The following is a 16,534-nucleotide window of genomic DNA, read 5'->3' on the forward strand; positions in this document are numbered from 1 at the left end:
TATCCCACTCATTCTGGAAACGGGACCACAATTCCCTCATTGAGCTGGCTGGCTCTTCATATTGGTAGAGTTTACCCTTTGTGTACGCCCAAAGGTTTTCGATGGGATTAAGGTCAGGCGAAAACGGTGGGAAATCAATGACCTCAATCCCTTCTGCCTTCAACCACTTTCTGGTATTGGCTGCAGTGTGTGACCGGGCGTTATCATGCAAAAACATGATATCGGACTTGATGAGATTCTGCTTCTTCAAGGTCTTCAGTAAGCCCTGCTCCAAAACTGTTACGTATTTTGGGCTTGTCATGGTTTCATTGATCTTGAGAAGCTCTCCGTGACCTCTGGACGAAAAGCATCCCCAAACCATAACGTGTCCTCCAGCACGAACAGGGGAAGTCTTACCCTTATATTTTTTAATTGCCGACTTCTTCGGCTTCCACCTCCATCTCTTTCCATCCGAGCCAAAGCGATTCACCTTACATTCGTCTGAGAAGACAACACACTTCCAGTCCTCCACGGCGAAGTTGATATAGTTCCTTGCGAACTCCATACGCTGCTTGCGGATAGCGGGGTTTGTTTTTACCTTCGGAGGTGGTTCCAAGGTACAGATGAACCCAGATGCTTTTAGCAAGGTGCGGATTGCTGGAGCCTTGACAGCAAAACCTTCACCACATAGCCGTCTCTCTGCCTCTGTTGTTGTCATAAATTCCTCATTTAGGAATGCATAGATGATACGGTGGGCGAACCTTTCATCGATTTGGGCAGGTCTACCCCCAGGAACTGAGGTAGAGATGTTCAATTTTCTTCGATATCTCTTGACAGAAGTCTGCGAAACATCAACAATCTTTGCTACCTCGGCTGTAGACTTTCCATGTCTAAGTTCAACTTCAATTGAGAGTATTTTGTCGCGTGAGATGGGAGACATTTTTGTTTTAAAGTTGAGCAAAGGAACAAGGAAAACTCTGAAAAATTCAATATAATATATCTATTTTGTTTGCATGATTGTGATGAAATGACAAGACACACTCCGTATAAAAATTATCATAAAGCAGATCTGCATTGAAAGTAAAGAAATAATGCTTTACTCTATTTTTTGGCCCATACCTAAAAAACCGGGCCACTGAAAATTTCCACTTTTTTTCATATAACTTTTTATTAATACTATATATATATATATATCTATACTAGCATAGTATGTTGTAGCTCTTTAACAGATGTCCTAGAGTGTATTAAAACTATCGCGAAAGAATAAGAACTCAAGAAGATATAAGTTGCGGAGTACAAAGTTTACATTTGCTGGCCCGGTTTTTGAATTTACTATAAAATCATACATTAGTGAGATCAATTATTTAATTAATAAAATTTGGGATACTTTGAAGAAATAACTCCAGTCCCAAAAAATAATAATAAAAGCACTTAAGGAGCTGGATACTGCTATCTGTGTGGAGCACAGTGGTGCCTCGATAGTTTCAAGGCTCTAATGACCCCCCATTCTAAAAACAGGACTAAACTTTCACGATTCTCGTTAATTTCACTTTCACGATAGTTTTTGGCCTTGAATCCTTAACGAGAAAGAATATCAGCAATGAAGTTCCGATACTACTTAGCTACCGATTTCTTTTTTATTAGGGGTACTTCTAACAAAGCGTGCTTTGACACTCCCTCTATCTTCGTCAGAAAATATATAATCCGCACTCGTTAATTTTAAGGCACTTAGTCCCCCATTTGGCTTTGAAATTGCCGAGGGAATATTGTACCATGTTGTGTATATACATGGCTTAACATATAAAGTGATGTAGAGTCAATCAAGGTACAGAAGAAGATATTGATGACCGCAAAATTAGAAAAGTAAAATTCAAAATAAAATATCCTGCGCTTTGGTGGTGTAGACACAAAGAGTCAGTCGTCGTTCCTGCTTTGTTTCTGTTAGTTGAGTGACTGATTCACATTTCTGATCTTATTTGATGGAATAAGGGTGAGGTATAGTGTAGTCCACACTACACATTAGCTTGTTTTACATTGAATATAAATACATTAAAAATGCCAACTGCGCAGTAGGGCTTTCAACAGTTGTAATGATAGTAATATTAAAAATATTGACTGGAATTGCGATTGAAGTTATTGATGATGAGTTAGTAAAGGCTAGAGATCAATTTATGCAGTGTCAGTAAATCACTGAGCTTGTGTGACAATGATAAATACATCTAGCCAGGCACAACAGAAAGAAAGTTAAATATGTATAGTATGTATCAATAGACCCAATTGAATATAATTGAGGTGCATGTTTATTTATCCAATATTCTGATCAGTCTATGGGTGAATGAGGATTGGAAACTGGGTGTAATTGATCTATAATGTGAGCAGTTGAGCGGAAGCTGTTTACATTTGGTCTCATCCATATATTAGCGCAAGTTATTCTATATGTCTGTAATAATCTTGTTTGTAGTAGAAAGTATAGTAAAGGTAGATGTGATCGTTGTCTTAAAGTGTAGTCTGGGGTGGTATGTTTATAATACATTCTGGTATAATATGAAGAGAAGGTTCTGAAGGAATGTTAGGTTTTCGAAACGTTTGTACATAACTGCTAAGTATATGGGCTAGTGGCGATAAAATCATGCAAAATACTTTCGGTAGTGAAATCAAGTGGTTGAATACCAAGCGGGAAAGAAGAAGATAGTAGAAAGCGGAACATGAACAGCAAATACTTTCATTTTTGCTTTTCATCTAAATAAAGCAATTATAGTAACACAAACAGTGTCTTTTACGAACGAAAAATAATTAGAGAAAATCTTGGTCTTCTTCATTGAGCTTACCGGGGCCTGAACCGGTCTTACTTATATTTGTACCCTTTCTTCAAAAAAACACATTCCTCTTCTTCTTTCGCGCAATGTCGGATTTCCGTCAGAGCGATTCTCTCACTCCACGTCCTAGAAAACCACAAATACAGAGGCGAAGATCAAAGGGGGCCATTCTACAAAAAGATACTCTCAATCAACAGGGATTCCCCACTTCTCAAGTTCCAAAACGAACCATACTAAGCCCCGGAGAAAAATCACAAAAGATTCCTGTTAAAAACATGCCCGAAACACAGGTAAATAAAAACAGTAATACTCAGTATTTAGTTGGTTACCCTTAACTTTAAAGCTCTTTAGGATGTTCTCAAACGACCTACTGCACAGTCTCAAGAGACATTCTCCATTGTAGTCCTCTCCGAGCACACACAAAACAGGCCTTTGATCAAGTTACCAATCCCAAAAATTACTCAACCATTGATGGATGACTCTCTGGGACGGAGCTCCAGCAGCACCGATGTGGAAGATTCGGACGATTCAGATGTCAAAGATGTTGATGAATTAATTCTTGACCTTGCACGCGGGGTATTGTTAAATGCTTGCAGCCACAAGATTTTACTCCCTATTCATATTATTTACTCAATTGGTCTTCAAACTTTTTCTTGTGTTTTTATTATTATATATATATACACAAAAATATATAGTTGGATGACAATGAAATAATCCGACCTCGCTTATCTCAGGCACCAAAAAACTCAAAAAGACCTACGAACATTAAACTGCCAGATACTGCATTCGCTTATCCAGCAACCGAGCTCTTTTCACCTGGGGCACACTTTCTCAAATCTGCAGCTGTAGATCAGCGTGTGGGCCACGGAAAGCAACCAAATCCCTTATCAGGTACTTACAATAATACCCAGCTTACCCACGAGGTTAAAGAAAATGGCTATTTCTTTTATTAGAACAAGATCAAGATGTTCCAATCACCAATGTACGCCTTACGGGAAATACCATTATCTCCGATCCCCTTCTTTCACCCATGGTTGACCTAAACAATGATACCAACAAAGCAAAATACAATTGGAGTACCACAAATCGTGCAAAGAACGATAAAACCCCACTCGCTACTAGTGCAGATGTCTCTCCTTTAGAGAAGGAGGCAAGGCCTCGTAGATCGACTATAGACGGTGCTCTGCCTACACTACCAAAGACGTACGAGCCATTCTCGCTTCGTCCACCTCCCCAGATTCTCAAATCTCGGCGAGCATCTAGAAATGGACCGCCGGTGGCTGAAAAAACTAATTTTAATACCACTCGCCGCGAAAGAGCAGGCAGCCGCTCGCAAGGCACAAATACCGACCCAAAGAATAACAGCAGCAGTGCTGTAAGTCCTAGATTCATGGCTCTACGTAAACTCAGTGAGGCAGGGATGGTAAGTCAAACTATTACTTTTTAAAGTTTATGATCAAGTAAATCTTATCAGCGACCAAAATAGCTGCCTTGTCTTAGTAGCCTTGCTAAAGGAGTGCACACTTCAGAAAATTACGAAATTTTTCAGAACCAGTTACTTCAACGGATTGACGAAGCAATCGAAACCCAAGTTCAGTCCAATATTCGTCAGATTCTTTGGAAGGCTTCTGAAAGTCATATGGATGCTCGCCGGTTCTGGGAGGACCAAAAAAATGAGATGTTTGAATTTGGTGCTTCACTTGTAAAGCGACTAGAGGCACACACCAATGCCATAAAGTCCGGTCGAAGATCATCAAAGACGGAAAATGGAGATTCCACATCAAGTCAAGAGCTCGAGATTCTGAGAAAACAACAGATTGATCTAGAAAACGAAGTGAATATATACCGGATGAAGCAAATTGGATTACAGCGCCAAATCTTTGAGATGGACTTGGTAAAGGAGCGCAATTCCGAACTCGAGAAACAATATGATTGGATTCGCGAGCGTAATGCCGAATTGGAGAGTCATCATGCTGACACTAGAATACACCTGAATCGCATTAGTGTACTAGAAGCTCAGATTGTTAGCCTCAATCAGGCACGCACGACCTTGATTCAGATTGATGGGGACAAGAGTAAACTAGATGAAATTGTTTCGCGAAATCTTGTGCTGGAGGCTAAGGCAGCGGAACATGTAGAATCAAACAAGGTTCTAACGAATCGGATCGCTGAACTCGAAGCAGAAGCGTCCAAGAATCAGACCGAGCTCAATCGATTGAGCTCACGTAACCAACAACTGGAGACTGAACTCGAGTGTCATCAAAAGGAGCTTGAAGCCATACAGGCTCGATGCGAAAAATTCGAGAAAGATGACGGAACCTCAAAAGATGAGCATGAAAAGTTGGAGAATGGCGACAATTTCAACAAAAGAAATTCACAAGAACATACTAAATCAAAGGAGTGGGCAGATGTGATGGCATCTGAAGATGAAAGGAAGAAGAGAGAGATGTTAGAGAAGGAGATATCTGAAGAGGCGACCTTGATTTGGTTCGAAAGATACCAGGAAATTGTTACAAAATATGACGATATATATTCCCGCTATGAAAAGCTAAAGAACTCCCAGAAGGCCTCTGGAGAAAAAACACTCAAGGAAAATGGAATGGAGAAGATGAAGGGTAGACTCTTGGCTCTTGAAGACGAAAATAAAAGCTTACGACAGATTGAGAGGGTAAACCGTATTCAGATGAACTACATGCAACAAGAGCTCGATCAATTACACCGCCGGACTGTAGAATCTCACCCAAAGCCAAGAAAGGCACCAGCCAAGACACAAGAAGAACCACAGAACCAACCGCGGAAGGATCGAACGTCAAAAATTTCTCGCCAAAAACGACAGCAAGGGGATAAATCAAGCCCTCGCTCAAGCCCTCTTCCTAATTTACAAATTCCCCAACCTGGCCCAGTTGCCACGTGCCCGGAGTTGCACGACAAAAAGGAAGATAACGGAGATCCAAAGTATGTTGCAGATGACGGGCTTTTGACATTCACCACCGAAATCAACGGCCAATTGTCCCAATACACCATCAGGCTTCCTCAGGGTACATCTCAGTCGAACACAAAGAATTCATCATCAAAGCAAAGACCCAAGAGCCATACACCATTTTCCGAAATCATTCGCTAACTTTAGGGAAAATAAGTTGGCTGACTTTTGAAAAAGTCAGTTAGCTATTTTGCTGATTCTGTATATATTATTATTATTATTATTATTATTATTATTATTATTATTTGTATTGTTTATTGGAAGGAAGAAGAACTTAATTATCTACTGACAAAACTAAAGACGAGCTAAAGCTAGTTCAGATTCAAGCCGTCAAGTGTGGGGGGTTGGATAGAGCGGCGATACCGTTGGGAACAAATACAAAATCGTCAAAGATACGTCTAAACTGAGCGCTCCACAGGCACTCAGAGTGCAACCGATGATTGTGTGGATGTCTGCCATAGTATTATTCTTATTATTCTTATTATTCTTATTGTTATTATTGTTATTATTTTGGGTACAGATGAGGTTAGATGAACAAAGTCTATTGATTCTGTACAGCCAAAATAAATAAATAAAAGAAAAGAAAAGAAAAGAAGAAATTAAAGATGCCTACTGTTTGGTGAAGTTGAGAAAGATTGATATCACAAAACAAGATATCCCTAGTTAGAATAAAGATAAGCTACCAGGATGGATAGCTGATTATCCTAGTATGAATTTTAAATTTCTTTGGTGATTCTGGCCAATTACCCCTAGTACTTGAAGTGGCTAGTAAGTACCTCATAATAGGTAAAGAAGACGAAGAAGAAGAAGTAATTAGATCCGGTTAATTACACCATTTCTAGGCGTATTCAGTGCCCGGTTCAAAGCTTGGCTTAGTATAATAATTAAGCCGGTTCACTTCCTAGTTCAGGAAACTACCCCCTCCCCTCCAGGTTTAGACAAAATTTCACAGCAAGAGATACATTCTCTTAACAAAGATGTGTAGACAATAGACCTTTTTTATGAGTATTTTTTTTAAAAGAAAATTCACATACTAAGTAAAAGTTGTAAGGTTAAAAAATTGAATTTTCTTTAAAGCATTTTACAGTGGTGTTAGGGGCTTGGTATGTATTTTTTTTTAACTAAATAATAAATAACAATTTCACATTTAATTTAAATATAGGATTATACCCCTCTTAAGCCCATTCAGGGTCAAACAAGCTGTCGTAATTTGACCCAACATTATACAAATATTTATTTGTATGGGTTGACAGAAGAATCGGCGCGTTCAATATAATTACTTGGAAACACACCTTGGGCAAGACCATCAACGCCTATAATATAATATATAAGTGTCCACAAAGATATCAATTGCTTACTTGTTGTACTTACCACCATCTTTGTACCCAACCCACCAGATGTCGTCACTTGCATCAACTACAATTACAGGATCTCCTTTATCAAATCCAAGCTCTCCTACTTCTCGAGCATTAAAATCAAATTTGGCGTAGTACAGATGCGGGTGATTTTCTGATGGAGGTTCGCCATCTTTGTTGTTAATAATAGCCATCTCCATCACACTGCGGAAATCACTGCGATGTTTAGTCTTCTTATCTGTTGGAGGAGGCGGTGCTGGTGCAGGAATAATAGATTCACGAGTAGAAAAATACTCTTCAACCATACGCCTCGATGCAGCCCGTCCATCCAAAGCACCCATAGCAGTATGAGGTCCAGAACTTAAACTCAAGCTTGGGATAGGACTCGATACTGAACTCGCTGACCCTAAAGGACTACCAGCCGGTACATGACTGGAACTGGATGAGCGTCCATTGGCTTCGGCAGGCAAGCGATCTACCTTGACAGGATTAATTTCAGCTCCAAATGGCTTCATAAAGTTTACAGCTGACACCATTCTAGCCTTGACGGGATTAGCAACTGCTGAAGGAGTATCACCAAATTCACTGTCACTTTCGCTATCGTATACAGGATCAGCCTGCTCGTGAACATTATGAATGTTTGCAAAAGATTCTGTCACAAGAGGGGCATGTGCAGTTTCAACAGGTGAAGCTATCTGAGCAACCTTCCATCGTAATGACGGCGATTCTAAACTGGCTGCACTTTTAGGAGTGAGATTCTCAAATGGACTGGTAAAGTTTGTGTTGATTGGTGGAAGATCAGCAATGTTTGACCAACGAACAGAGGTACGGGCGGAATCGACCTCAAAGGCACCAGAGTTCATTATTTCATCTCCAAAGAACTTTTCTTTTGGTAAAACTTCAGCTTGCTTCATTTTTCCAAAAGGATCTTTCTTTGTGGTCGTCGTATTTTTAGGAGTACTATCATAGCTGGATGGTTGCTGAGAATTTTGCATGTATATATCGGCACTTGTTCCTGAAGCTGCCGAGACAATATTTTCTTCTTTGTCATTGGAAATTTCGTTGTTACTATCGCTGTCGCTGTCGTTGGCTGTTGAGTTTTTAAAGCCCTGGAAGTCTGAATACGAATTCTGCGAGTTTCTGAAAAGCGTGTCCAAATCTTCGCGCCACACCATAGATGTGTGATCAAGACCAGCTTGATAAGACGAGACACCAGTAGATCTCTTTTCCTTCTCTTCTCCCTCGTTCTCTTCATTGCCTACTTCAGTAGATGATTGAAGGGAGTTTTCCCCATTTTTGGAAATCTTCTTTTCATCGATTTGTTTGGAGTGATTTGTATCGGCTGTAGAATTTGTCCATTGAATGAAATCAGGATCTGAAGCAAACCCTTCTGAAATTGAGCTTGGTAAAGGTGCAATATTATCCGTTGGAGGGGTATAGATAGAAAAGTCGTCAGAGTACATTGAAAAGGTTGAATGATCAATTCTTGTTGTTCCAAGAGCTCCTGTGGTAGAGTAGTTTGTCCACCGTACCGAGGAAGGCTCAACTTGTTCCGGATTTGGAGCTAAAGATAATTGACTTGCAGCTCTGGGGGCTTTAAGCCCATCATTCTCGCCACTATCAATATTATTTTCTGCAACCACAATTGGGACCACCATAGCTACACCCATAGCGCTACTATCGGTACCGGCCTTGGTCCGGCGTACTGTTGCAGACTGAGTATCTAAATGTGACTCGCTCGATTTACCGGATGATGGTTGAAGAGATGATGCAGCTATTCCTGACAAAGTGGGGGTTGCATTGTTATACTTATTTAGAGAACCTTGGGTCTCAGATTGAGGTTTATAGGCATTTCCGACAGAAGCAGTTTTTTCTATGTCTGTGGTAGAAGAATAACCAAGTTTAGCTTTTGAGGCGCTATCCGTCGTCAGACCCTGTTTTTGTAAGCGAGGGTAATTATTCTGAGTATCTGCCGTAGCACTTCTAAGCTTATCGACATTTCCTCTTGACAATTGGTCTGATTCAACATTCGATTCTTCAACAATTTCGCGCTTCTTCTCATTGTTTTTATCTTTAGGTTTAGCTAAACCAGCTATTCCTACGCCAGTAGAAGCCGAAATGACTGCACCAAATGTCGTTTCCTGAGCATTATCGTGGGACTAGCATAATTGGTAAGTAACATATTATGAATTTTGTAAAATAAAATCGAAATGGTTTTACTCACGTCATAAATCATTGATGGGCTATTTTCAGTAGTTGTAATATCAGGGTTTACTGTGCCGAAAGAAGCTGTCTGGCTAGCTTCATGTGATTGAGATAAATAATTATCTTGAACATTATTATCATTAGATGTTCGCTGATAATGATCTCCTGATACGGATGGACTGATCGTCATAGTTGCAAGAGCAGGCTTGATAGAGCTGAACATAGCTGACTGACCTATATTTTGGGAGTGGGATGGACTTGGGGTAGGCTGAATATTGTTGTAAGTGTTGATGTGTTCTTCACCGCGAGAGTTCGACGAATCTACGGGCGCAACTGCTACTAGCGGGATAATGCTTCCAAAAGATGTGTTTTCGCCGACCTCATATTTCTATTAGAAACCAACCGTTTATATGCAGACACATATTATTAAGATTTAAAAGACAATAACCAACCTTTTGTGGAGTACTGAATTCGGCGGATTCAGTAGAGGGTATAGTTGTTCCAAAGGACACGTTCGGTTCACTTTCATAAGAGTGAGGAGAATGCTGGATAGCCACACCAGACACAGAAGGGACAATGTAGTTAAACGATGTATTACGGCCAGTATCTTGTGCTTGAGAGGAAGAATCACTAACCACCATAGTGGCTGTAGACGGATTAATGCTTCCGAAAGAAGCTGCTTGACCGATATCTCTTGATTGAGGAGATAAGCTAACAGTTTGCGAAGTGGAAGATGGATTGACTTTCCCATAGGAAATTTCTTGGCCAATTTCTTGTGGTTGGGCAAAGGAATTTATCGCAATTTTCGCTGTTGATGGCTTGATGTTTCCATATGATACTTGTTGGCCAATATCTCGCGGCTGAGGAGATGCTTTAATCGACACGGGCATAATACCCGGTGGAACGGTACTGTATGAAGCAGCATTCGAAGATACATAGGGCTACGCGAGATAATTAGTACATATATATATATACATTCATTATGTACGGCAAAAGTCACTATGAAGGTACTTTTTTTTGCAAAAAATAGATACATAAGAAAATGCTTACCGTTTCAGATTGAGAAGTACTCAATGCAATGGTTGATTTTATTGGAGCAACGTTTCCAAAATAGGCGGCTTGTCCAACATCTTTTGATTGAATAGGATGAGTGTCCATCGTAGCGACTGATGGGTAAATAGTGTTAAATGAAACGGATTGTCCTATATCATTAGGCTAAAAACAGATTTAGGAATTTTGTTTGATGGGTAAAATCGCACAAAGAAAATATTAATATAAAATATACCTTTCTGGGGGTTTCAGAAATACTACCAACGATAGCCGCACTCGCGGCAGCGGGAGGAACATTACCAAAAGTTGCCACATGAATGTTAGCCTGGGGTTGGGGTAGAGGTCTAGATACAAATTTCTCTACAGATGGCGAAGGGGTTCCATATGGTGCTTCTGTTGAAGAAACAATCACCCGTGTCGCAGTAACGGGCGCCGTGTTGTCGTACGTAACATGTTGCCCATTAAGTGGTTTCTGGGTCGTTTGCACAGCACGACCTGTAGATCCAGGAGCAATATTTCCATAGATTGCAGTATGGCCTAATCCAAATGTATCAGATTCTGGTCGGGCAGAAAAGTCAGATGTAGCTGATCCAACATTGGCGAATACAGTACCATATCCCAGTTTTTGTGCTTTAGGTTGTTGCGAAGAATTTTGTGACATGGCAATGCCTATTGTAGCTGCGGTAGCGGTAGCAGCAGCTACTTTTCCAAATACCACAGCTTGGCCTGCCATGTTTACAGGTGTCATGGCAACAGAACTGGTAGTAGGTACCAAGTTTGATAGATTCAAAGCTGAAGATGCGGGAGCAGTAGCAACAGAAGCAGGGACAGGAACAAGAGATGAAAATGAAACAGAATTACTAGTGACCTGGCTTTGGGTAGTAAATACACCTGTGTTAGGAGGCGCGATGTTTAAGAATGATGGTTGAGACGGCATGTTTGAGTTGCGAGAAACATAATCACCACTACTTGTGGGGCCATTTGGCTTATCAGCAGTGACTGCAATACCAATTGCTGATGCACGGAAAGGATTGTAGTTATTCGGCGTAATATTTTCCATTGGCTCACCGTAGCCATTGAATGTACTATAGTCAGATATTCTGTGAAGTTCGCTCTGAGGACGAACGGATGAATCTGGCCTTATATGATTGTACTGACTAATATTCGATATTTCCTTGATCTGAGGTGGCATTACATACGTCGATGTGGCCGAGAGACCGTCGGTAGAGCCACCAAAGGAAGTAATAGTCTGCATCATTTCTCGACCAGTCAGACCGTTCCTAGACATTGTAGAAAATCGACTGTCAAAATAAGTTCCAATGGAGCCACGCTTGGGGTCTTTATCAGATTCGAGCATATCAATAAGTGACTGGGGACTACGCGGTGGTTTTCCGTAATAGCCCAAAGGGTTAGCAGATGGAGAGATATTATTTTCTTTAGCTCTCATCAGGAAAAGCATAGAAAGTGCAATTGCAATGATAACAAATACAATCCCAAAGCCTGCAGCAACAGAAATAAATATCACAAGCCCTTGGGAAAGATAACCTGTGTATATATGAATTCCACAAAACCAAATCAGATTATTTTCTTTTTGTAAGCCTAGAAATATGGTACTTGCGCTTCAATAGTACGGTAACTTCATAGGGGTCGAAAAACATGTTTCCAAGTGTGTTTATAGAACCATCGGCAGAAGAAGACACGATATAAGGTATCCAGGCTGTTCCATCAAAAAGAGCAAAGCTCACATTGCCATACTGGTTGAGGTTCAAGATACCTGAAACCAGTAATATTTGAGAGCTTCCATTTGCTTTATCATCAGATTCATCAGCACGGGTTTTAAGGGAACTACTTTCAGAATTGTTGCTGGAAATTTGTACAGTAGTCATCTGGCTAATTACGCTTCCTGGTCCAAGCGTGGAATCTGAGAAAGTAACAAAGCAACTCATTAACATAAATCTTCAATATTATACAAATTTAGAGACACTTACTAGGAATTGTAAAGAGGCTTCCGTCCCAGATTCCCAAATAAGCTGTCGAAGAATCTCTGCGGATAATTGTAAATAAGCCTTACTATTATCTTTAAGTAAATCATACTTACTTTCCCGCAATATACGTATTTTTGGTGCCGTCATCATAGGAGATAGCACTACAAGGTCCGGGTAAAACAACAGGAGAACTCCAACCACTGGTTTGGTAATTGTATTCTGCCATAGAAACTACAGCATCAGATATCTTGAGGTCTCCGGTAACAACAAGTGTTTTCTACAGCAATTTGTTTTTAATAAATAATCTTCTATTTTTCTTTATTCCCTTGTTATTTTTTAATATTGTTACTTTTATATATATATACCTCAGTGAATGTCATGTCTTGCACTGTACCGGAAATACCATCCCCAAAACTAGTCCACAGATGATTCAATGGATTCAGAGCACAGACACCTTTGCAGGTTACATTGCCGGCAACACTGAAATCTCCGCCAACAACAATACCAGAGGCAATCGAATTTGGACGTATCACATTTACTTTCGCCATCGTACCATCCAAAGCTGTTTTGATCAAAATAAATTAGCTTCCTTTGGACACTTTTCCCAAAATTCAATATAATGAATAACCTACTATGCAGCTCAGGATATAAAACAAATGATTTGTCGACGAGATTATATACCGCAAAGTTGCTTGCAGTAAAATCGTTCGCATCAAATTCACCGCTCATGTACAGGAAATTATCATGAACCGCCATGGAGGTAACGTTGCCCTTCCAATTGGAACCGAGACCACTCCAGACTCCATTGTCGTAAATTGCTGTGTTATAGATTCCATTGTTCAACTCAAAATTACCCGCAACTACGGTACTCCAAGTCCCATTATTCAGAGGATTCTTCCATAATGCACCAGCATTAATTTCAACTGGTTTTGACGCATCAGGGTAGAATGGAAGTGTTGAAAGCGTTGAGCTACCGTCAATAAAAGTTAGTCCTTGGGACTGAAATTGCTGGGCATTATTGATAGAACCAATATAATAACTTGTAGGCAAATTGTTGTCGATTTGGAATGCACCATAGATTGTGCCAGAAAGAAGAGGTGTATTGGCTGACCAGTCTGATATACTCAGGTTCCACCATGCATTTCCAGTAGATTGTCGAGCCAAAGAACTTGTGCTACCAATCATAGATGTGAATGCTCCAGAAACAAGTATTGATTTTTCGTTATCAGTTGATTGTAAAGAAAAAACTGGTCCGTTCACTCCCTATTTTTTATACAAAGGATAAGAATGATTAGACTAAAGATCTAAAATAGCATAAGACCAACGCATGCTATGTACTTACTCCACCTAGTGCAGACCATGTGTTTGCATTTGTATTGTAGATAGCAGTATAAGAAAGAGGAGTATTTGGGCTGCCTTGCAAAGAAGTAAAGTTTCCTCCAATGTAAAGATCTATATATTCATGTCAATAATTGTTGCGAGATAATATATATATATTGTACCTGATCCAGAGCGAAGAAGAGCGTTAACAGGCCCGTTTAGTCCATTAGACTGAAGAGGCTCTAGCTTTTTTGAAATTTGTCCAAAGCGAACCATGTTCTGATACCCAGTACCAGTCCCGATTATGGTTGTAAATGTGCCACCAATGTACAAGTCTCCGTCTGTGGCATCTAGGGCACGAACAATAGATTTTGTAGGGAGAGTTTCTATAAAGCTACAAGTTAATAATAATAATAATAATAATAATAATAATAATAGTAATTTGGATAGTGTACACAGGTTCTAAGAGTAGATATCATCGTTCAACTTACCAGTCAATGGTGCCCATGATAGTGTCTGTGCAGTGGTACCATCTAATCCTTGGTTAGGCTTGTATTCTAATATACTTGAAATGCTTGACATGGAAGCAGATTTTATCCACTGAGCAGCATTAGCGACCAAAGTTATAGTTTTTGCAGATGATGTTATTGCTGATTTTGCAACATTTAAAGTTATGTGAGGTGAAAACTGGAGAGACGTTGCAACAAAGTAGCCACTGTAAATTGGGACTGAAGCATCTGCTGTATTATTCTGATTTAAAGTGAACACAGTTGTCTTATTTGGTGCTGTATAAATTGTAAGATCAACTTGTGTGCGTTGTTGACATGCGGTATTATTTCCACATCCGGGAGTATATAACATTACTTCATAGAAGCCCGGCTCAGGTAAGTTGGGTATGAAGTCGACTGATGCAGACGTATCACCGAGTTTATCCGCAGATATTGTTGTTGAAAGAATATGTTGGTAAGATCCAGTAGGAACAGATGCTTCCCATGATCCAACAGTAGCAACTTTAGCTTCGAAGGCTGGACTAGAAGCTGTACATGTTGGAAAGTTGAGGTCTTGGACAGCATGCACAAATATCTCTGTACCCAAAATTAATTAGTATTTTTGATGTTCTGTACCCTCTCTGTCTCACGTTAGGGTTGTACCTGATTGATAGATCTGAACACCTGCAAGACCTCCCCCCGAACCATACCAGGATGCGATCTCAATTCTTACACCGTAAGTAATGCTTGAATCAAGTATTATGAAGTCCTGGAATTCAAGTTTGGTGGATTGTGTAAGCTGACATTGAGTCGAGCATGTTTTGGTACGAAGCGTCAAAGGATCAATGTACGATAGATTGAAATATGTGTTTGTAGCAAGTGAGAGAACCCTAAATTTAATAAATACAGATATTAATTTAGTAAACCTTTATCTTTATATTTAATATATTGACATGGGATAGATAAACTTACGAGAAGTTCTTTACACCGCTATCCTTTGCAAAAGTGTTGGCTAGACGAATCAACGACGGCGAAACAGAAAGAGAAAAATAAGCTTCCCATGACCCAGTCTCGCCTGTCTTCAAATGCCATGGAGCACTTTTTTCGCTGGGACACAAGACACTTTTGGGATCATTGTACACTGAGTCTGTATTTGTCGCTGATACGGTCTATGGGATTAAAAATATGCAAGCAATTAATATTAAATACCCAGTGGCCTGAACTTCTATAAGCAAGACTTACAGAGAAAGCAGCCAAGTTGATAGGCTGGCTATCAGGTTCAAATTCAGCCTGGCCGTCCTTTGTCATATCAAATTGACCACCAAACATTATTGAATTGGTCTTTGGATTCTTTGCAATTGTATACACAGGACCGTTTAGACCTTTCCAGGGCAATGCTTCCCAAGAATTATTACTCCACACAGCTACACTTCCACCATATTTTGAAAGAGAGGCCGAATAAAGAGGAGCGTCTGAAAGTGGAGCAAGAAATTCGCCACCAACGTATACGCTATTTGTTGTTTGATCGCACAGAAGGCTATATACAGGACCGTCGAGTCCTTTGGATAGTGATGTGATAGTGTTGGTGGCTAAATCTACTTGGGCAATATTTGATACCAGGGCAGATCCAAATTGTGTAAATTCCCCACCAATATAAAGCGTGTTCGATGAATTTGAAGAGAGAACACATGTTGCATACACTGATCCGTTAGTTGAAGAAGAGGCTAATAGCTTAAATGTCTGACTAGAAAAGGATAAGATCGAAGCAGTTGAGGTTGGAATTGTTGTCAATTGGAGAGTGTCGGTGTAAAAAGAAATTCCCTGATAAGATCCTGCAATTCCAAGATATCCCGGTTGTGTAAAATTGAGATTCGGGTGAGTAACCAGAGAAGCCTGACAGGATTGGAAAAGAATCCAAGCACACCCTAGCCACGCCACAAAGTGTACAATGCTCATTTTCCACAGCCAGTGATATTTATGTATAATTCACTTTCTCGGGTACTGGACGTGTAGGAGACAGGAATGAAGTTGTCGTACGATCGAGATGAAAGGAAGGAAGGGATCTGAAATGTTAATGATGAGAACAAAAGGCGATTTAGTCGGAAAAATTATTCGCGAAGTCTTCTAAGAGTATATTACCGACGAAGAAAAAACGTTAATGACAACAGAGTACTTGAGGAGAAGTAGCGAAAGAGAGAAAGGAACGGTTTGGAGTTTGGTCAAGGTAACATACAAATCCTCAAAGTTGAAAAAGTGTTCGCGGTTACACCAACAAATATGAACTGAGTTTGTCAGAGTAGTCTTCCTTACTGTAGTTTCTATCTGGGTGCACGGTTGTGCATCCAGTAAAATGATT

General features: G+C 40.0%; 1 protein-coding gene across 1 annotated transcript; it reads left to right on the top strand.

Annotated features, from left to right (window-relative positions):
- Window positions 1–2,881: 2,881 nt before the first annotated feature.
- PHYBLDRAFT_79349 (hypothetical protein) lies at window positions 2,882–6,358 on the top strand (the record flags this gene model as incomplete). The annotated part of the gene is made up of 5 exons (XM_018443455.1): window positions 2,882–3,085; window positions 3,147–3,371; window positions 3,491–3,686; window positions 3,749–4,218; window positions 4,282–6,358. The coding sequence occupies 5 exons, from the start codon at window positions 2,882–2,884 to the stop codon at window positions 5,914–5,916; spliced, it is 2,730 nt and encodes a 909-aa protein (XP_018286061.1). The 3' UTR covers window positions 5,917–6,358.
- Window positions 6,359–16,534: the final 10,176 nt, after the last annotated feature.

This window comes from Phycomyces blakesleeanus, assembly GCF_001638985.1.
Source record: "Phycomyces blakesleeanus NRRL 1555(-) unplaced genomic scaffold PHYBLscaffold_26, whole genome shotgun sequence".
Taxonomy (NCBI): Eukaryota; Fungi; Mucoromycota; class Mucoromycetes; order Mucorales; family Phycomycetaceae; genus Phycomyces; species Phycomyces blakesleeanus.